We start from the raw sequence: 18,927 nt of genomic DNA, 5'->3' as shown, positions 1-18,927 counted from the left end.
GGATCGACACGACTCGCTAGCTTTTACAAACAGCGGCGAGTCGATCGTCCACGTTGCTGCTGAGGCCGTTGCTCAGCCGCCGCTCTAGCCATATTGCAGCAGGTGAGCAAGACGTCACCCATACGCAGTCGGAGCAAACATGCTCCTACTTGACCACATCCTCCATTTTCCCTCCCGTCAATTTCTCCGCAATCTTCCTGATCCTCTCCCGGTTCACCTCCGCAGTGAGACTCATTCGGCTCCTGCTCGAGCCCGTAGCTGTGCCCTGTCGAGAGGCGCGGTTGAGCATTTCCTGGACGGTCATCGGTGGGCCATGAGCCCACATGCTCGTTGCCTCGCTATCTTGCTGTCCAACATATCCACCCATTGCCTGACTAAAGTCTTTGTTAAACTCCTCTTCAATCGCCTCGTTCAACTGCTCCGGCGTGACGATGAAGGTGCGCGCGTTCATGTAGAGGGTGTGGAGGTGGTCGAGCCGCTCGGCGCGCTTGGCGCTGTCGTGCATTTCGAGGTTCCTGGCCTTGTGAGCCAGACGTGCTTCTCTTGTCGGGTCTTCGAGTGGGCCGTGGAGTAGTTTTTCGAGATCCAGCCCGTGGCTGGCGGCAGTGAGTCGCTCGTCCTCCCGCTCCGGACGAGCGCGGAGCTCGGCGCGCTCCATGTCGTTGCGCTGTTGGCGCTCATCATCTCTATTTTCTCTTCGAACCCTGCGCGATCGTAGGGCCTGTAAGCCCTCGCGTAAGTTGCGACGGCGGACCTCGCTCATCTTCTGCTTCCACTCTTCGCGGCTGCCCGGCTGTGCTGCTCGCTTCTTTTGCGGTAGAGGAGTCGTTTTGTCAAGCGAGGCTGCGTCGGGATGCCGCCAATCCTTTCCCCTCAAGACTTCGCGCGGAACAGGCAGGCGGCCTTTGATGAATGGGCGGTATGGTGCGGTCTGTTGAGGAGGTTCAGGAACTTCGATGTAGCGAGGGTGTTCGGGACCAAAGGCCGACAGGGGGCCAGATGATGCGAACCCCCGCGCCGTGCATTGTGGACATTGCCAACGGCGGAGGGCAGTTGATAGGATTGGTCGAGGAGGCATTGTGGGCGGTAGACAAGGGAGGAATCTCTCTTGTTGCAGGAAGATCAGAAAGGCCTGGCTTGCGGAGCTCGGGAGTGTGTGGTCCGTGCACCAAGGAAAGTCTCTTGGCAGATCTCCCCGGCCATTTTCATAAACTTCGCGGGGACAATTTCTGTTCGACTCGTCTGCTATCCCGAGCAAATATTTCCACCTCCGATCTTCCACCAGACCTGTCAACATGGGTACGGGAAAGAAAGAGGCCGCCCGGCGGTCGCGGCAGTCGGATGGCAGCGACCGAATGGGCAACGTCCGCACCAAGGGCGAGAACTTCTACCGCAGCGCAAAGCGAGTCAAGACGCTCAACATGTTCAAGCAGGGCGCTCCTACGCGAAACGCGCGTGGAGACATCACGCAAGCAGCGCCATTCCAGAAGACTGAGACGCCGAAAGCTCGAATTGAACCGCATCGGAACTGGTTTACCAACACTCGAGTGATCGGCCAGGATGCGCTCTCCGCCTTTCGCACCGCAGTGGAAGAGAGGGCGAAGGATCCGTACAGCTATCTGCTCAAGCAGAACAAACTCCCCATGTCACTTATTCGAGACAACAAGGACAAGGAGAGGAAAGACGGGCTGTTGCAGCATCAGGCAAAGATCAGAATCGAAGGCGAAAAGTTTGGCGACACTTTTGGTCCAAAGGCGCAGAGGAAGAGAGTTCGACTGAATGTGGGGACTCTGGAGGACATGGCCAGTGCAACAATACTCGAGCACGGCAGCTACCAAGATAAGGTGAACCAGGCCGGCTCCGCCAACGCAGGGCCTGGGGAACTCCAAGCGGACGCGGCCTCTCACTACATCCCAGAAAGCGGAGAGCTTGCGACAGCAAGAGAGCCCATCTTCTCCAAAGGCCAGTCGAAGCGAATCTGGAACGAACTTTACAAGGTTATCGACAGCTCCGACGTCGTCATTCACGTTCTCGATGCTCGGGATCCCCTGGGCACCCGATGCCGGAGTGTGGAGAAATACATCAAAGAGGAGGCACCACACAAGCACTTGTTGTTCCTGTTGAACAAATGTGACCTGGTGCCTACATCCGTGGCGGTACGTACATCCATTTCCTTGTTCGCACGTCAGCTGGTCAGTTCGGCCCGCCAGCGCTAAGTCAAGATTTCGTTCACCCCTCAATGGACGTAAACCTGTTACAGCTCTGGCAAATCAACGCTTCTTCTCACATAGACCCTCTGCCGTCTTGGCATGGTCGCTAGAGAATGAATGTGTCTCGTTTGAGTAGCAATCCTGACTTTCTTCCCATGAAGGAGAGCTTAGTAATGGGACACACATACCGGCCGATGTTTTACTGTTTGCAATGACATTGGTACAGAGCTGACGATGTATCAGGCCAAATGGGTCAAACTCCTCTCGCGAGACTACCCCACGCTCGCTTTCCACGCCAGTCTCACCAACAGCTTCGGCAAAGGCACCCTCATTTCCCTCTTACGACAATTCTCTTCCCTTCACTCCTCGCGAAAGCAAATCTCCGTCGGCTTCATTGGCTACCCGAACACCGGCAAATCTTCCATCATCAACACTTTGCGCAAAAAGAAAGTATGCACCACCGCACCCATACCTGGCGAGACCAAGGTCTGGCAGTACATCACTCTGATGAAGCGAATCTACCTGATCGACTGTCCGGGCATCGTGCCACCGAGTATGACCGACTCGGCCGAGGACATCTTATTGCGTGGCGTTGTGAGGGTGGAAAATGTGGAGAACCCGGCGCAATACGTGCCTGCTGTGCTGGAGAAGTGCCGTCGGCATCATCTGGAGAGGACGTACGATGTCAAAGGCTGGGGTGCCGATGCTGTCGCTCCTTCCGAGAGTGCGCCAGAAGACAACATCGTGGGGAAGCCCAGCTCCGACAAGCAGAAGACACAGGAAGCCATCCGGTTCCTGGAAGCATTGGCGAAGAAGGGCGGAAGATTGTTGAAGGGAGGCGAGGCAGACATGGATGGAGTGGCAAAGATGGTCCTGAACGACTTTCTCAGGGGGAAGATCCCATGGTTTGTGCCGCCCCCAACGACAGAGGTCGTCGCCAAAAGCGATGGAGCGGAGGGCAGGGATGAAATGCTGGGCTTCACGCACAAGAAGCGGAAGAGGGAGCTGGCAGACGTCGGAGGCGGTGACGAGGATGAGAAGCAGGATGACGGCGAGGATGGGGAGTCGGGGGATGACGAGGACTTTGAGGGCTTCGATGCGGAGGATGGGCAAGAGGACTCGGAAGATGAGGAGGAGGCAGATACGAGCTCTGGCGATGAGGCTGGCGGTGTCGCGATCAACAAGACCGAGAAGTGAATGCAGACTTTCTGATCGCGCGCAGTGAATTCGTGTCGCGGACTGGCCGAGAAGTCAGTCGCAACTTCCTCACCCGCGCCTTCCCAATTGACATTCGTGACATCACCTCACCTTCGCATCACGCGTCGCGCGCGCAAATTCTCCCCAATCTCGAATTCTTCCCGCCCACTTTCTTTCGAACCCAAGAACACACACCAATCACCTTCGCCTCAACGACCTATCAGCACGATGGAGCAGAGCCATCAACTGTTCGAGAGCCCCGAGCTGGTGGAACTCATCATCCTCCAGCTCTCCCCGTACGACATCGTCAAAGTCCAACTCGTGGCGAAGATGTGGCGAGACCTCATCAACAGGAAGTCTGAACGCATGAATCTCGCCAAATGCGCCAAACCTTCCAAGATTGAAGCTCAAGAACTCCCGTTATGCGCCGTCGTCCCCCCTGTCTATCAAGAAGATCTCGGCTTGTCGCCTCGCATCATCGATGGTGAAGATCACTACACCTTCGACAACAGCGGAAATAGTGTAACCGGCATCGAAAAGAAAGGACTTCAGATTTCGCTGACGAAAAGCCGTCGCATCGAATCTTCGAACTATGGCCCCGAAGATTTCATCACTGTGCCTCGCTGCCAGGCTGTGGGCCTTACAGTGGTGTTCTACAACAAGGGATGGGTCCATATCGAATCGACCGTCTATACGAGATGTGGAGTCACCTTCGGTGATGTCCTATTCGCAATAGATGCTATGACTATGAGCCAGTCACCACATGGGCTCACGATGATCATGACCTGGAACCAGGGCACGCGGCTACCGGTGCAGGGAGAACGCGGGAGTCTGCCAGCGAGCCCTAGGGTTGGTTGAGCGGGCGACACTCCGGACATGCTGTTCCCATGCACAGTGAAATAAACGATGGCGCGACGAGGAAGTGATACATGACGGATAGGATTTTGCACGTCAAACAGGGGCCTTCGGTTCTGGAGGCGGACAACACACGGACGCATCGTCAACAGAGCGATTTTCCGGTAGTACGAGAGCAGACTAAGCGAACTGCAGCTTGCGTAATGTCGAAGGTCCACGTAGTGATTCAAATATGACCCTCGTTACCAGCGAGACTTGTTGTTCGCAGGTTTCCTTAGAGTTAAGCAGAACAACGATCACGCTAGACGGCAGCAACTCGCAATGTAGACATCCCAAGCAGTCGACTGAATTCTTCACGACCGCCTCGTAGCAGTACGGTCAATCAATCAGCCAGTGACATGATTGCTTTGGCATTGTCCTTTCCTTCACCGCTCCCCGCCTTCCGTTTCACTCTCCAGCACGTCAATTAGGCCACCCACAAGATGCAAACTTCCCGTGGTAAGGACCGACGCCGTCCTGCCCTCGCAGACCTCTCTTGCCTTTGCAACCGCGTCCTCAATACTGGCGACGACGTGCACCGTAGCCTGAGGGTTGATTGCATCCCACGTTGCAGCTAGCGCTTTTTGGACTTTTAAGGAGGCGATGTCGTGATTGTTAGTGTTCATGCTGACGAGATCGGCCTTGTATCCCGCAGTTGTGTAGGTGACATTCGGACAGAAGATTGCATGCTCAAACGGCCTCGAATCCTGGAGCGCCGATGACAAGGTTTCGTACAGCTTCCTCGCAAGGCTGGCAGCATCTCTTGTCTGTTGATTGAATATCAATATTCTGGGCGTTTTGGTATCCGCTGCTTCATCACTAGCGGTGGCAAACCACTCGCCGGCGACTTGAATACTCGCCAGGGTGTGGCCTCCATCGATGTACCACGTGAGATCAGGTTGAACGGAGTCATGGCGTACTTCACATCTGCCGCCTAGCCGCGCACTCTCAAGGCCTCGCATGAACTCAGGGGGAAGTGCAGAGTCCGAGTCCAGAGGGTGGGGTATACCGCTGAATCCCAGGCGTTGCAAGTGCTGGCAAGAGACGGCGATGGCAAGCGATGCATTCATCTTTTGGAATTCGCCTTGTAAGCCCAGCTTGACATTCTTGCCTTGCAGGGCAGCGTGGACCGTGACGAAATGCAATGTCGTCTCTCTCTCCCGCGCTCGCTCACGCAAGACCTCTTCTGCGCTGGGAACTTGCGGCACCGAAAATGCGGGCACAGTCGACTTGAAGATTCCAGCTTTGTGCCATGCAATGCTTTCGATTGTATCACCAAGCAATGCCTCATGGTCCAAGCCCAAACTCGTGATGCCCGTCACACTGGGCCGGACGAGAATATTTGTCGTGTCATATTCGCCCCCGATGCCGCACTCGACAACGGCCGTTCCGATGCTCTCCTGGAGAAAGCAATGAAGAGCCATTAGAGTAAGATAGTGAAAGTACACGGGCTTCCCACCCACGTTCCTCTGCTCGATGTCGGTTGAAGGAGGAGCGGAAGACTCGAGCCGATCCCAAACCTCCCAGAAGCATCTGGCGAAGGCTGTTTCGGAGATGGGCCGGGCATCGATCTGAATGCGCTCTCTGACGAAGCGAAGATGGGGTGAAGTGTACAGGCCGACGGTTGACGGCAGTCGCTCGGCAGGAATGCTGCGCCTGGTCGGGAGATATTGAGCCAGGATGGACGAGATGAAAGTGGATGTGGAACCCTTGCCCTTGGTGCCGGCAATATGAACGGGATTCAGCTGATCGAAATCCGATGGCTCAGAAAATGTGTCAGCCTACGCGCAACGACGTGGTGGAACGGACAACGCACACCTCATAACCTATCCGGTGCACCCATTCTATCATCTCTGGAATCGCACGCTTGTTCCAACCCGGTCCGGCCTTTCGAATGGCTTCGACGGCGGAGAAGTTGCTTTGAAGGGTATTGAGAGCCGCCACCGCGGCGTTGTAGTCGCGACGGCCATTGTGGGTGGCGTACTGTCTAACGCATCCGACAACCTGTCGAGCGTACGTTCTGCTGGCCATGAATAGCCATGCGCATATCACGAAAAGACACGGACGATGTTGAAGCTTAATCAAATTGATTCGCGAACGCGGCTGACGTAATCCCAAAGTCGCGTCCCCGCCTAAAGTTCGCGTTTCCCCATCGACACTTCATCCCGTCTCGGCTTGTCCTCCTACATGTATACTTGACTACTCGGAACTATCGCGCGGACTGTGTAAGCGCATGCACTCGAGATGGCACGAGGAATAGAAGGGAACGAAATGGGCACGCAAAAGCCGAAGAAGACGCCCAGCTTCAGCAGCCAAAAGAGCGCGACGAAGCAGCAGAGCATTGCTGGCTTCTTTCGCAAGACGACCGGCTCTACTCCGAGTTCCGTCACACCCGCAAAGCGACTCTCTGATGCCTCCGAGGCTACCAACGCGTCCAAGACGCAGGATATCACGCCTGTTCCCTCAAGCCAGCTTGTATCGTCAAGCCCCATTGCTTCTCGAGCCTCACACCTGAGCACGGCGAACGCTGGGCGCGATAAAGAGAATGGTACGACAAGCATCAAGTCCCTCATACGCAGACACGGACTAACCGACTGATAGAGACGCCAGGCACGTTGTATTCCAGTCCGTCCCGAAGAGGCAAAAAGCAAGTCAACTACGCCGAGTCCGATGCTGAAGAGGATGAAGACGAGGTCTTCAAACCACTGTCCGGCAATCGTCGGGCGGCGAAGCGAAGGCGTATAAGTGTAGACGACGATTCGGATGACGACTTTGGCGGCGATGCTGCCGCCCAGGCTGAAAGTGACGATGGTAAGCTTCACTCTCTTAAAGAAACTCAAGTCTCTTGGTAGCTAGAATGGATTTCAATGCTGATCGCAATGACCAGACATGGAAGACTTTGTCGTGGCAGACGATCTGGACGATGACGAGAAGCCTGTAAAGAGCAAGAAGCGGTCGTCGACATCAGTGACATCGTCTCGGAAACCATCGGCGAAGCCAGCACCATCGCCATCCCCGCCGCTGGAAAACTACGATGAGATACCTTCGACATCCACTGCGCAGCAATGGAAATTCGATCCTGATGCTCCACCTTCCACAGAGCCTCGCAAACCACCCATGAAAAAGGCCGAGCCCTCCGGACCTGCGAAGAAGCAGAAAGCACACACCATCGACGTGGAGCTGCGTCGTCCATGGCTGGCGAAAATTCTCGACGCCGATCGCCATCCGCCAGACCATCCAGATTACGATCCACGCACAGTATATGTACCACCCCACGACTTCAACAAGCTCTCACCATTTGAGCAGCAGTACTGGGAGATCAAGAAGAACTTCTGGGACACCATTGTCTTCTTCAAGAAGGGGAAATTCTACGAGCTCTATGAAAATGATGCGACCATCGGCCACCAGCTGTTCGATCTGAAGCTCACCGATCGAGTCAACATGCGAATGGTGGGCGTACCAGAAGCCAGTCTGGACCATTGGGCAAACCAGTTTGTCGCGAAGGGCTACAAGATTGCTCGTGTGGACCAAATGGAGACTGCGCTGGGCAAAGACATGCGGGAGCGTGGAGACAGTTCCTCCAAAAAGAAGGAAGAGAAAGTCATCAGACGAGAGTTGGCTTCTGTGCTCACTGCCGGGACGCTAGTCGACGGTGGCATGCTCCAGGACGACATGGCCACCTATTGCGCCGCCATCAAGGAATCAGAGGTTGATGGCAGGCCTGCATTTGGCATTGTCTTCGTCGACACCGCGACTGCTCAATTCTACCTTGCAGAGTTCGTCGACGATGCAGACATGACTCGTTTCGAGACATTCGTCGCCCAGACTCGACCTGGAGAGTTGGTGATTGAGAAAGGACTGATCTCGGCCAAAGCGCTCCGAATCCTGAAGAGCAACACCCCTCCCACCACGATTTGGAACTACTTGAAGCCGGACAAGGAGTTCCTGACCGCGGACAAGACTCGAATGAAGATTGACGGTGAGGCGTACTTTGACAAGTCTGTCGAGGATTCCGTCGACACGTGGCCCGCCGCTCTTCGAGACGCAAAAGGCAAGGAGCTCTGCTTCTCTGCCCTGGGTGCGCTCGTTTGGTATCTCAGCATGCTGAAGATCGAGCGCGACCTCATCACCTGCGGCAACTTTACGTGGTACGACCCCATCCGCAAAGCGTCCAGCCTGGTGTTGGACGGACAAAGCCTGATCAACCTCGAAATCTTCGCAAACACATTCGATGGGAGCGCGGAAGGCACTCTATTCAGCATGCTCAATCGTTGCGTTACGCCCTTCGGCAAGCGTATGCTTAGACAGTGGGTGTGCCATCCACTGGCCAACGCAAACAAGATCAACGAACGTTTTGACGCCGTTGATGCGCTCAATGCGGATGGCACTGTGATGGAACGCTTTACCGCTTCACTGTCGCGGCTACCAGATCTCGAACGGCTGATCTCGCGGATCCATGCCGGTCGATGCAAGGCGCAAGACTTCGTACGGGTCCTCGAAGGTTTCGAGCAGATTGAGTATACAATGTCCATGCTCGGATCGTTCGGTAGCGGCGAGGGCTTGCTTGGCCAACTCATTGCGTCCATGCCAGACCTGGCGGGTGCATTGCAGCACTGGAAGGATGCGTTCGACCGTAAGCAGGCTAGGAACGATGGTCTGTTCGTACCACAACCGGGCGTTGAAGAGGACTTTGACGACAGCCAGGAGACTATCGACAACGTGGAGAAAGCTCTGCAGAAGCTGCTCAATACATATCGCAAAGACCTCGGTTCCAGCGCCATCAAATATACCGACAACGGAAAGGAGATCTACCAACTCGAGGTGCCCATCAAAGTGCGAGGGACGATCCCGTCGAACTGGAAGCAGATGTCTGCTACCAAGCAATGCAAGCGATGGTATTCTCCCGAGCTCGAGAGATTGGTGCGGGATCTCAAAGAAGCGCAGGAGACTCACTCGCAGGTGACAAAGGCGATGGCCGGCCGATTCTTTGCTCGCTTTGACGAAGAGTACAAGACTTGGCTTGCTGCCGTCAAGATTGTTGCTCAACTCGACTGTCTGATCTCGCTGGCCAAGGCGTCTACCTCACTCGGCTCCCCGTCATGCAGGCCACAATTCGTTGTGGAGGAAGGGGCTCGTAGTGTGCTGGAATTCGATACGTTGCGCCATCCCTGCCTCGAGACCACGACGAACTTCATCCCAAATACCATCGAGCTCGGCGGCTCCCAGCCTCGCATGACTCTGCTGACCGGCGCCAACGCTGCAGGCAAGTCTACCATCCTGCGAATGACCTGTGTCGCCGTCATCCTCGCCCAGGTTGGTTGCTATGTGCCGTGCGAGTCAGCGCGCATGACACCGGTAGATCGAATCATGTCACGCCTTGGGGCTCAAGACAACATTTTCGCCGGCCAGAGCACGTTCATGGTGGAGTTGGCGGAGACGAAGAAGATCCTGGCGGAAGCTACGCCGCGCTCTCTCGTCATCCTCGACGAGCTCGGACGTGGCACAAGCAGCTACGACGGGGTCGCCGTCGCGCAGGCCGTGCTCCACCACGTCGCCACTCACGTCGGTGCGTTGGGCTACTTCGCCACGCACTACCACTCTCTGGCGGCCGAGTTCCAGCACCACGCGGAGATTACAGCCAAGCGCATGGCCGTCAAAGTCGAGCACGACATCCGCGATGTCACCTTTCTGTACAGACTAGAGGAGGGAGTGGCGGAGGGCAGCTACGGCATGCACTGCGCGGCCATGTGCGGCATTCCGGACAAGGTCATTGACCGTGCGGAACAAGCGGCGCAAACGTGGGAGCATACCGGACGCATTCACGAGAGCCTGGAAAAGGCCAAGGAGAGCTGCTGGATGCCGCTGGGCTTGCTGAGTGATGTGAGCTGGATCTTGAAGGATGGTGACAGCAATGATGAGGATGGTGGCAGTCGCATTACTGAGGGCAGCCTTGATGTGTTGAGGAAGGCTATTGCTGCGTTGTAGAGGCATGGTCCTCATTCGCCGAGTGTGACTTGCTAGGTGGGATTTCTCCCTCACATGTACAACAAAACGTGGAAGATGGCCCTGCGGAATGCGCCGATCATAGAATTCGTCTCTCTATAGCATAGGTTTTGTCTGCTGCCTCCGCTTGACATCCGACCAGGGCGGCCTCGGTGTAGGATTGGGGTGTTCATCTCGCAGTTTACTTCTTCGAAGGTTACATGTGCGGGAGATAGTCGGCCCCCCTTTGCGAGCGAGGGTGAGCACTGGAAGCGTCCTCTGGAGTGATGAATGTCTCAGGATATGTTAGGTGAGGGATCAATCCACATCGTCGTTGTCATTAGCCGAAGCGTGCTGCTCGCCCTCGCCATCTTCTTTGCCGTCCGCTGGCAGCAGAGTAAAGACGATGACGAAGAGCGGGTCGTTGGTCGCCCGGTTTTTGAGCACATATCTGAGCGAGTGCGAGCTTTGAGTCAGCGCATTAGAGATGCTTTGGAGGGAGACGATTCGGAGCAGGGTTAGAAAGTGGCTGGATGGACTGTATGTACTCACCGTAACGGCTGGCCGTCCCAATAGTTGATGATGGGCAAAGTGATGCCGGGTATCATTCCCCAGCCGGGTAGCTTAAGGGAGAATTCTGTCGCGAGATTGTTGAATTAGCATGCTGATTGTTGTCTGTCAAGGCCAAGCGATCTTCAGCTCACCATTGAAGTCCAGATATGGGTTGAAGAAGTCGTTCCGATACTCTCGCCCCTTTTCAAAAGTAAAAGCCTTCTGATGGGCTTCGGTAAGGAAGTGCTTCTTTCGCGCCGCGGCGTCTGCCGGAATGCCCAGCTCCTCCCTCACGTGCAGGCCATCACCATCTCCACCCTCTTCCACGGAGTCACCCTCTGCGGCATTCGCCCGGACCTCTTCCGTCCGTTCCTGCTCCTGGTCGTCTTTTGGGCCGATGCGGAAAGTGTTGATGGATGAAAGAAGAGGCCCGTACAGATACGGTTCATCGGCGTGGACATCTCCATACAACCCGGGATCAATGAACCATTTCACCAGATTGAAGGCCTGCTGAAATCCTGGGGGAAGCTTGTCTCTGATCGGATGGTCAAAGTCGTTGCCAAACACCAGATCGTGGCCGTTGATGTCTTCTTTGGGGGTGAAGGAGAATTCCAAGGAGTAGAGATCGTGCTCGTGCGGGTGCTTTGAGAAATACGGGGATGTCTGTGGCGAGCCTGCGGGCAGTCCACGGTAGTTTTGGATGCGGATCTGGAGGTTGGCGGTGAGGTGGGAGGATGAGATGTGGCTGGTCTCGGCGGTGTTAATGGGGATGGGCGTTTGGTCGGAGTAGTCGGGGCCGGCGGTGACTTTGAGAATGTACTTGTCCGCCATTGTGCAAATACAACATTCAACGAGGGATGAGTGTAGATGCGAGTACTCCGGCGTGTTCAGTGGCGAGTTGCATGTGTTTATTCGATGAACGCGTGTTGAGGAAAGAGTAGCAGTCAACGTCATGGCTTGGCGAAAACCTGGAACTTTGTGAGATTCATGTGCCTTCTATCTGCCGCGCTCTCATGCCACCCCGTCACATCATCAAACGATTACGCTTCACCGAAAGTCCGCCCACAGGCTTGTCTTGTCCAGGAGCATGCCTTTCGCATCAAATTGCACGCCCTCGTCCCTCAATATATCAATCTTCATCTTCTGATTCACCCCGCTTGGCGCCTTTTGCCATTCGCCTTTGAAGCCGCCCACGTACTGCGAGTCATCGTCTTGTCAGTCGCATGTTTGATGGACATATGCGGGAGGATTTAGAGACCACTCACCCCGTCTGCCTGGATGATACGGTGACACGGCACCTCGGGCGCAAACGGATTGACTCGCAGCGCTCCGCCGACGGCGCGTGGACTGGACGCCAACGCCTTTGCCATTTCCGCGTAGGTACTGACCCTGCCCTTTGGAATCTGCTTGAGCAGAGCGTAGACACGCGATTGAAACTCGGTCACTTTGACCTCGGCGGCAGCCATGGCGATTTGCGGTGGCAGGCTTTGAGACTTCCGGCTCCCAGCGACGAATGCGCGTTTGATACAAATTGTGATGTGCAACGCGGTCGCGAATGTGCTTTGGCGAATACTCCGTATCTCCGGAGTCGCGACGTCTTTTTGAAGGTCGTGTTTGTCGCGGTGAGTCAAAACGCGCTTCGTCAGCGAGTTCCCGTGACTTGCTGCCAAATTGACCAATCACACGCCACCACCCTTGGCCGAGTCAAAAACGCTGGCAACCAGCTCTCTCTTGTTAACTTTGCCCATCGCGTTTCTTCGGATCTCCGAAACAACTCGAACACGCCGAGGGATTTTGTAAGCGATCAGTCGGCCTTTGAGCGCCCGTCGCATGTCCATCGCAGTCCAAGCTGCGCCGTTTGTGCCCGCGGTCTTGCCCTCTTTGCTGAGCACCATGACTGCTGCAATCTGTTGGCCCCAGGTCTCGGATGGTAAGGCCACTACCGCGCACTCCTGAATCTGCGGAAGAGACAGGAGCTCGCGCTCAATCTCGAGCGCAGAGATCTTCTCGCCGCCCATCTTGATAATGTCGGCCGACTCGCGGCCGAGGATGAAATATGGGTCGCCAGCGCTGTGACCAAGGCCAGTGCCAGACACAGGTCGCTGCACAGCGATATCTCCCGTCTTGAACCATCCGTCGGAAGTGAAAGCCTTCTGTGTAGCCTGTTCATCACACCAGTATCCTTTGAAGATCGTAGGCCCGCGAAGCTGGATTTCACCAGAACGCTCCTTGGCCGTACCGGTTTCGGAGCGATCCTTGGAGAGTACTTCGTTGGTATCGGTGTCGACCAGGCGGGCTTCGACCGTGGGAAGAGGCCAGCCGACGGATCCATCGATGCGATCCACATCCGCAAGGCCACAAGAGAGCGCCATGCCTACTTCTGTCATCCCGAATCGTTCAAGCAGTACATTGCCCTTTGAAAGATGCGACCAAGCTTGCTTGACAGGAACAGGTAGAGCTGCCGAGCCCGAGATGTTCAGACGCAGGTTTTCTCGACGAATCGCTTCATCTGCTGCCCTCTGGACTTCTGGTGGTAGGTCTTGGTGAGTCTGCAGAAGTCGAGCCCAGACTGTCGGAACAGCAGTCAAAAACGTAATTGGCGCTCTCTGGTGTTGCGGTGGCTGGTCGTCCGGCAGGAAAGGTTGAGCCAAGCGGCGCCAGACGGCATCGGGCGTGAACGGGAAGAGGAACTCGATGGAACTTCCCGCGAACAGTGGCGTGACAAGTGCATTGACGATGCCGTGAATATGATGGAGTGGTAAGACGTGGAGTAGGCGGTCGGTTGCAGAGTACTTCCAAGCTTGGATCAGACTATTCGCTTGAGCCATGAGGACTTCTTCATCCAGTAAGACTCCCTTGGGTCGAGCGGTTGTGCCGGACGTATAAAGCATAATGCCTCCTGTCACGTCTACGTGTCCATCGAAGGAGATGTCGTCTCGGATTGTTGAGCCGGTCAGCAGCTTACCAATATGGACGTGCCTCAGCGGTTTGCCGCCGCCGTCCTTGAGCACTTTCAAGGCCAATGCATCATACTTTGCCGACGACACAAGGGCCGATACTTCGCTGTGCTCGAGGAGATAGCTCAGTTCCGCAGGGGGCAAAGAGGGCGCTAGAGGCACCGCTCTGGCGTTGGATGCGAGAAGGGCAAGGAGTGTGACTACGTTAATTAGCACATTTGCCAGCGCATGCCGTTACGCAGCGTGGTCCTCGGAGATGGCATACCTACATAGTCGTAGCTGTTCTCCACCATAAAGGCAATAGACTTGGCAGCCAGACTTTCTCCAATGTGCGTGGACAATCGGTCCTTTGCGTCGGCCACGTCGTGTACGAGAGATCCATATGTAAAGGACCGCTGAGAGCGCGAATGCACAATGGCTGTGCTATCGGGGTCGTGGCGCCGCAAGGCATCGAAGAGAGGCGAGTGAGGCAGGGCCGCTTTGGCAATCGAGGTTGAGGAAAAGTCCCGTGGCCTGAAAACTGGATGGAGCCATCTCGCTGCCCTTCCTGGCCTTGCCTTCAAGAAGAACCGAGGCGGAGAATATGCAAGCAAGCATGCACATCGTATCATCGTGGTGGAAGCCGGAATGGCATGGCAGAATAGCCGCTAAAGAGTAGGCTGAAGGAGCCTACGACGAGACCGACGCCTGCAAGAACAGATAAGTGACTTCCAGTTCCATTTTGCCAGCTCGCACGCTGGACCAGCCTTGTATGTGGGAGAGGAGCTGCAGGCGCCTGGTGAAGCTGCGAAGAGTGTGGTCATCAAATGCGTGAAACGCGCCGTTAAGCTTAAACGGAGGTCTTAATCAAAAGCGGTTAAGATTGCCGCGGCGGAACAACCACGGCCCACACGTCACTCGACGCAAACTTGAAGCCTGCGCGTCCAACTGTGAGACTGCGATCTCTTCTTTCTTCTACCTGATCTCACCTCCGCATCACCACCAGCCGCCTCCATCTCGTCCCCCACCCAGCAGTGCATGAGTCGCCGCCGACGCGTTACCTAGCTCCTGCGCACTTACCCACAACACGCCATGGTCGTCGATACCACGTACTACGATGCCCTTGGGGTCCCGCCCACCGCAACAGAGATTGAAATCAAGAAAGCATACCGAAAACTTGCTATTCAACTCCATCCTGGTCTGTTCCATCCTGACCCGCATGGCCTGGCGCGCAGCAGACTGACCTTTCCTCCCAGATAAAAACCCTGATGACCCAACCGCACACCAAAAATTCCAGACAGTAGGCGAAGCATACCAGGTCCTCAGCGATCCCGAACTCCGAAAACAATATGACAAGCTGGGCAAGGAGGGCGCGAAGCCCGACTCGGGCTTTGAAGACCCGTCCGAGTTCTTCGCCATGATCTTCGGTGGGGAGGCCTTTCAAGATTGGATCGGCGAGATATCGATGATGAAGGATCTCACCAAGAGCATGGAAATCTCCACGCGCGAGATGGAAGAGGAGAATCAGATGCATGCAGAAGCCACCACGGCCCCTGAGACCGCGGGAGCGCAACAGACCTCACATACCACCACTGCCGGCGTCCCGCAGCCCCAGGCAGAGACTGTGCCAGATCAATCCACCACCGCCGGCGCCACTATGGAGATCCCCATCCGCGACTCAAAACCGGGCTCGGGTGCATCGACCCCCAGGCCTCAAGGCATCCCGACACGCCTCGCCATCACCGACAAGACCGAGGAGGAAGCGGCTCAAACGGCTGCCGGTATGACGGAGGAGGAGAAGAGACTGCAAGAGAAGAAGAAGCGCGGTGGTCTCACGAAAGAGCAACGGGAAGAGCTGGCGGCTTTCGAGATGGAACGGCGGCGTATTCGCGAGGAACGCGTCACCTCGCTGTCATCAAAACTCGTGGATCGCATCAGCGTTTGGACCGAAACGGACAAGGGTCCCGACGTCACCCACGCCTTCCGCGAGAAGATGCGCCTCGAAGTCGAGAATCTCAAAATGGAGTCCTTTGGCATCGAGATCCTGCACGCCATCGGCCATACGTACGTCTCCAAGGCCACCACCTTCCTCAAATCCCAGAAGCCCATCATTGGTGGCGTATCCGGCTTTTTCAGCCGACTAAAGGACAAGGGCTCGATGGTGAAGGACACCTGGGGTACGGTGTCCACGGCCATTCAAGCGCAGATGGAGATCGAAGAGATGGCGCGCGCGGAGGAGAAGGGTGGTGACGAGTGGACGGACGAGCGCAAGGCGGAGTATGAGAAGCGGGTCACCGGTAAGATTCTGGCTGCCGCATGGCGCGGGAGCAAATTCGAGATCCAGAGTGTGCTGCGAGACGTGTGTGACAATGTGCTGTACGACAAGAAAGTGAAGTTGGACAAGAGAGCGGAGAGGGCGCAAGCGTTGGTCATTGTGGGCGAGATCTTTGCAAAGGTAAGGCTCGATAAAGTTTTGATGCGAGGACGGGTGGCTGATTATTACATGCGGTACAGGCGCAAAGAGACCCGGACGAAGAGGGAGACTACATGGCATTCGAGCAGCTCATGGCCGAAGCAACCGCAAAGCGGGAGAAGAAGGAGGAAAAGAAGAAGGAGAAGCCCGCGCATCGACACATGTTTCATCATCGAGACGAAAAGGCAGATGGGACGACGACCCCCACTCCGGCAACCTAGATGACCTGGAACGGAAGAGAAGTACGCACTCGATTTGAACTTGTTTCGTTTGATTGAAAGCTTGGCGAGAAATGCGAGGGCGTGCAGGGTGAGATTTATGTACAGCATGGCGAAGCCTGGTAGACCGGCGTTGTATAGAAATGTCTTGCCTCCGACCACGGTCGGCTGAGGTGTATGATTATCCAACCGCGCAAGCCGATCGGTCGGGTACACTCTCACGCATGTGCGAAGCGAATATCGTGAACAGAGCCCCCTTGTCTCTACTAAGCAGCAGCGGAGGGCCTGGGCGCGGCTTGGTTCTGCTGCGTGCGCTTGTCCATCAAGAAGACGGCATTGTCCCAGAAGCCGCCCACAATGTCACCAAACGCATTATCACGGCCTTGCCCCAAGAGCTCCAACTGCTCGCGCAGAAGTGTCGAATCGACTTCGAGCTCCAACTCATGACTGGCTTCAAGTCCTTGTCTCTCGACCTTGGTGAGGTCGATGGAATAAGCAAGGTGCTTGTACGCCACGCGGTCCTTCTTGCGATCCACCTCCTGCACCTGCTGTTGCGGATCTTGGGAGATGAGTGAGTCCAGGTCCAGATCGGGGCGGTCGAGGTTGACTTCGAGGTTGATGGAGATGCGGCAGTCGAAGTTGTCGCCCGGGTTGTAGATGTGCAGGTTGGCGATGGAAACTTTGACAATGCGTGCAACGATGGCGTTGGAGCCGTCTTTGGCGTGGCGCCGGGTGACTCGGAGGCGAGGCTTTCTAGTCCCTTGTCGTTGTTGGATAGATCGCGGGAGAGCTTGCTGCCCGGCGTCGGAGAGGGCGTAAAAGGAGTCGGTCTCGTACAGATGCACGTAGTTCATCTTGACGCGTCCGGGCAGCATCGATTGCTTGATCGTCTCGTTGAGGAATTCGTTGGCGCTCTTGTGCTCGAGCTGTTTCACGGATTAGCGCCGACACGTCAGGGTCGCCAGGATGAAGGAGCAGATGGCCCTTACCACACTCATTGTGCTCTCAAAATGGAGTCTGCTATTGGCTTGTGGGTTGATCACACAGGCATTCAATACAGGCAACTGATACCTCTCGCCATCTCGCATCAGAGTCCCAAACTTGGCTTCGATCTCAACCATGCCTTCGCGTGGGTCTCGGGCCACGTCACGAAGCTGGCCCAGCTGGGTGTATAGCCAGTCCTGGATCGCTTTTAGTATGCCCGGGTATGGCGTCTTCCACTTGATCGTCTTCTCCCATTCGCCCAACACATGCCTTGCGTGCAGGAGGTCGTGATCGACGGGGGGGTTGAGCAGCCATGGCTGATGCTCCGCAGAGCCCAAGCCATTCGCTGGAGATGGGCCTCCACCGGCGCTATGCGATGGGTCACCGTTGGGCTGAGGAGTGGGAGCCATGTGCTGGGGTGGCGCTGAAGCGACATCCTGCTGATGAAACCGGGGATTGTGCTTCGATAGCCTGGCCCAGATTGGTCGTTCGATGGGTTTTCGCGTCCTCCGCTGCTTGCTTGGGGGACCATCCGCGATGTCAGACCCGGCAGACCTTTTCTGACCCGCGCGTGCATCAGCGGGAGGCGGCGCAGTAGGAAGCGCAGATGCTTGCACGCTCCGGCCATCGAAATACGCCGCTTGCGACGGGGGGGCCGAGAATCCTGTTTTTGGGCTGGGTTTCACAAAGCCGTCGCTTTGCTTGCTGGGCATGTCCATCCTCATTTCCACGTCGACATGTGATCTCGCACTGCCGTTCGCCACTGGCGCCGTTTCGGTGGTTGGCGTCAAGAGGTGATTCATACCCATCTTCGAACTCGAATGGTGAATTAGAGGCGGACGTTGTGGTAATTGGGAGGCAGGAGTCGCAGCATCCGAGGCGACGACAAGTGAAGGGGTCGCAGGTGCGTCAGCTGGGAGACCTGTGGCCTGTGACACTTCACTTGCCGCATTTGGCATGGGTGTCCGTGCTACGTTGTCCGCCGTCAAGGGATGATGAGGATGGTGAGGATGATGCAGCGATTGACTTGGCGAAGCTAGCGGAATGACGGCGTTGAGTGGGACAGAGCTACGATGGCCGAGGGGCGTTTGCTGACTACTGCTGTGGCGAGATTCAAGAGACGGTCGGCGAGGAGGCACTCTCGTCTTGGGGCTCACGGACTCGCTGCGCTCGCGGTGCGTCTGGTTTACGTAATCGCCCGACGGATGTTCGATGGAAGACGGACGGCTTGGAGCGCCGGGCGATGCGGCGTACTGCATTCTCGCGGACGGCCATGGCGAAGCGACTTCAGTTGAAGCGGTGGAGATGGCACGCTGATGCTGTTGGGGATGGAACGGGCTCTGCATTCCCGGCGGTCCTGTGGGTCGATGCTGGACGGGTGGCGGGCCAAGAGGAGGCGTCTGGTGGGGATAGTGATGCCCATGCTGAACCGGGATTTGGGAGGGTGCTTGGGGCCTGGCAGACACCGGACTTTGTCGCGC

At 56.2% G+C, this 18,927-nt stretch overlaps 10 protein-coding genes across 10 annotated transcripts; 4 read left to right on the top strand and 6 right to left on the bottom strand.

Annotated features, from left to right (window-relative positions):
* Positions 1–145: 145 nt before the first annotated feature.
* On the bottom strand, positions 146–1,078 carry BDY17DRAFT_245942 (uncharacterized protein; the record flags this gene model as incomplete). Its single annotated transcript, XM_033730676.1, has 1 exon — positions 146–1,078. One exon carries the CDS (start codon positions 1,076–1,078, stop codon positions 146–148), a length of 933 nt encoding a protein of 310 aa, XP_033593221.1.
* A 217-nt stretch (positions 1,079–1,295) lies between these two features.
* Positions 1,296–3,407, top strand: BDY17DRAFT_245404 (NUC091 domain-containing protein; the record flags this gene model as incomplete). Its single annotated transcript, XM_033730628.1, has 3 exons — positions 1,296–2,156; positions 2,454–2,918; positions 2,991–3,407. 3 exons carry the CDS (start codon positions 1,296–1,298, stop codon positions 3,405–3,407), a joined length of 1,743 nt encoding a protein of 580 aa, XP_033593220.1.
* BDY17DRAFT_83456 (uncharacterized protein) lies at positions 3,408–4,476 on the top strand. Its single transcript, XM_033738749.1, has one exon. The coding sequence runs from the start codon at positions 3,636–3,638 to the stop codon at positions 4,263–4,265; it is 630 nt and encodes a 209-aa protein (XP_033593219.1). The 5' UTR covers positions 3,408–3,635; the 3' UTR covers positions 4,266–4,476.
* A 211-nt stretch (positions 4,477–4,687) lies between these two features.
* BDY17DRAFT_245979 (Mur ligase) lies at positions 4,688–6,332 on the bottom strand (the record flags this gene model as incomplete). Its single annotated transcript, XM_033730680.1, has 2 exons — positions 4,688–6,064; positions 6,120–6,332. 2 exons carry the CDS (start codon positions 6,330–6,332, stop codon positions 4,688–4,690), a joined length of 1,590 nt encoding a protein of 529 aa, XP_033593218.1.
* A 140-nt stretch (positions 6,333–6,472) lies between these two features.
* BDY17DRAFT_291842 (muts domain V-domain-containing protein) lies at positions 6,473–10,405 on the top strand. The gene is made up of 3 exons (XM_033732726.1): positions 6,473–6,849; positions 6,912–7,112; positions 7,189–10,405. Exons 1-3 carry the CDS (start codon positions 6,546–6,548, stop codon positions 10,284–10,286), a joined length of 3,603 nt encoding a protein of 1,200 aa, XP_033593217.1. The 5' UTR covers positions 6,473–6,545; the 3' UTR covers positions 10,287–10,405.
* Positions 10,406–11,775, bottom strand: BDY17DRAFT_291840 (uncharacterized protein). The gene is made up of 3 exons (XM_033732725.1): positions 10,988–11,775; positions 10,836–10,920; positions 10,406–10,749 (listed from the first exon to the last, which is right to left on the bottom strand). Exons 1-3 carry the CDS (start codon positions 11,664–11,666, stop codon positions 10,602–10,604), a joined length of 912 nt encoding a protein of 303 aa, XP_033593216.1. The 5' UTR covers positions 11,667–11,775; the 3' UTR covers positions 10,406–10,601.
* A 107-nt stretch (positions 11,776–11,882) lies between these two features.
* On the bottom strand, positions 11,883–12,301 carry BDY17DRAFT_321422 (6-O-methylguanine DNA methyltransferase; the record flags this gene model as incomplete). The annotated part of the gene is made up of 2 exons (XM_033736621.1): positions 11,883–12,032; positions 12,101–12,301. 2 exons carry the CDS (start codon positions 12,299–12,301, stop codon positions 11,883–11,885), a joined length of 351 nt encoding a protein of 116 aa, XP_033593215.1.
* BDY17DRAFT_83392 (uncharacterized protein) lies at positions 12,184–14,603 on the bottom strand. The gene is made up of 2 exons (XM_033738748.1): positions 14,058–14,603; positions 12,184–13,992 (listed from the first exon to the last, which is right to left on the bottom strand). The coding sequence occupies exons 1-2, from the start codon at positions 14,401–14,403 to the stop codon at positions 12,515–12,517; spliced, it is 1,824 nt and encodes a 607-aa protein (XP_033593214.1). The 5' UTR covers positions 14,404–14,603; the 3' UTR covers positions 12,184–12,514.
* Positions 14,604–14,863: 260 nt separating this feature from the next.
* Positions 14,864–16,465, top strand: BDY17DRAFT_308072 (DnaJ domain protein; the record flags this gene model as incomplete). The annotated part of the gene is made up of 3 exons (XM_033735169.1): positions 14,864–14,969; positions 15,028–16,226; positions 16,286–16,465. The coding sequence occupies 3 exons, from the start codon at positions 14,864–14,866 to the stop codon at positions 16,463–16,465; spliced, it is 1,485 nt and encodes a 494-aa protein (XP_033593213.1).
* Positions 16,466–16,728: 263 nt separating this feature from the next.
* BDY17DRAFT_245377 (CYTH-like domain-containing protein) lies at positions 16,729–17,583 on the bottom strand (the record flags this gene model as incomplete). Its single annotated transcript, XM_033730624.1, has 2 exons — positions 16,729–17,388; positions 17,452–17,583. The coding sequence occupies 2 exons, from the start codon at positions 17,581–17,583 to the stop codon at positions 16,729–16,731; spliced, it is 792 nt and encodes a 263-aa protein (XP_033593212.1).
* Between the last annotated feature and the right edge of the window lie 1,344 nt (positions 17,584–18,927).

This window comes from Neohortaea acidophila (assembly GCF_010093505.1).
Source record: "Neohortaea acidophila strain CBS 113389 unplaced genomic scaffold BDY17scaffold_2, whole genome shotgun sequence".
Lineage (NCBI taxonomy): Eukaryota > Fungi > Ascomycota > Dothideomycetes > Mycosphaerellales > Teratosphaeriaceae > Neohortaea > Neohortaea acidophila.
This window is presented reverse-complemented; position numbering and strand designations above follow the sequence as displayed.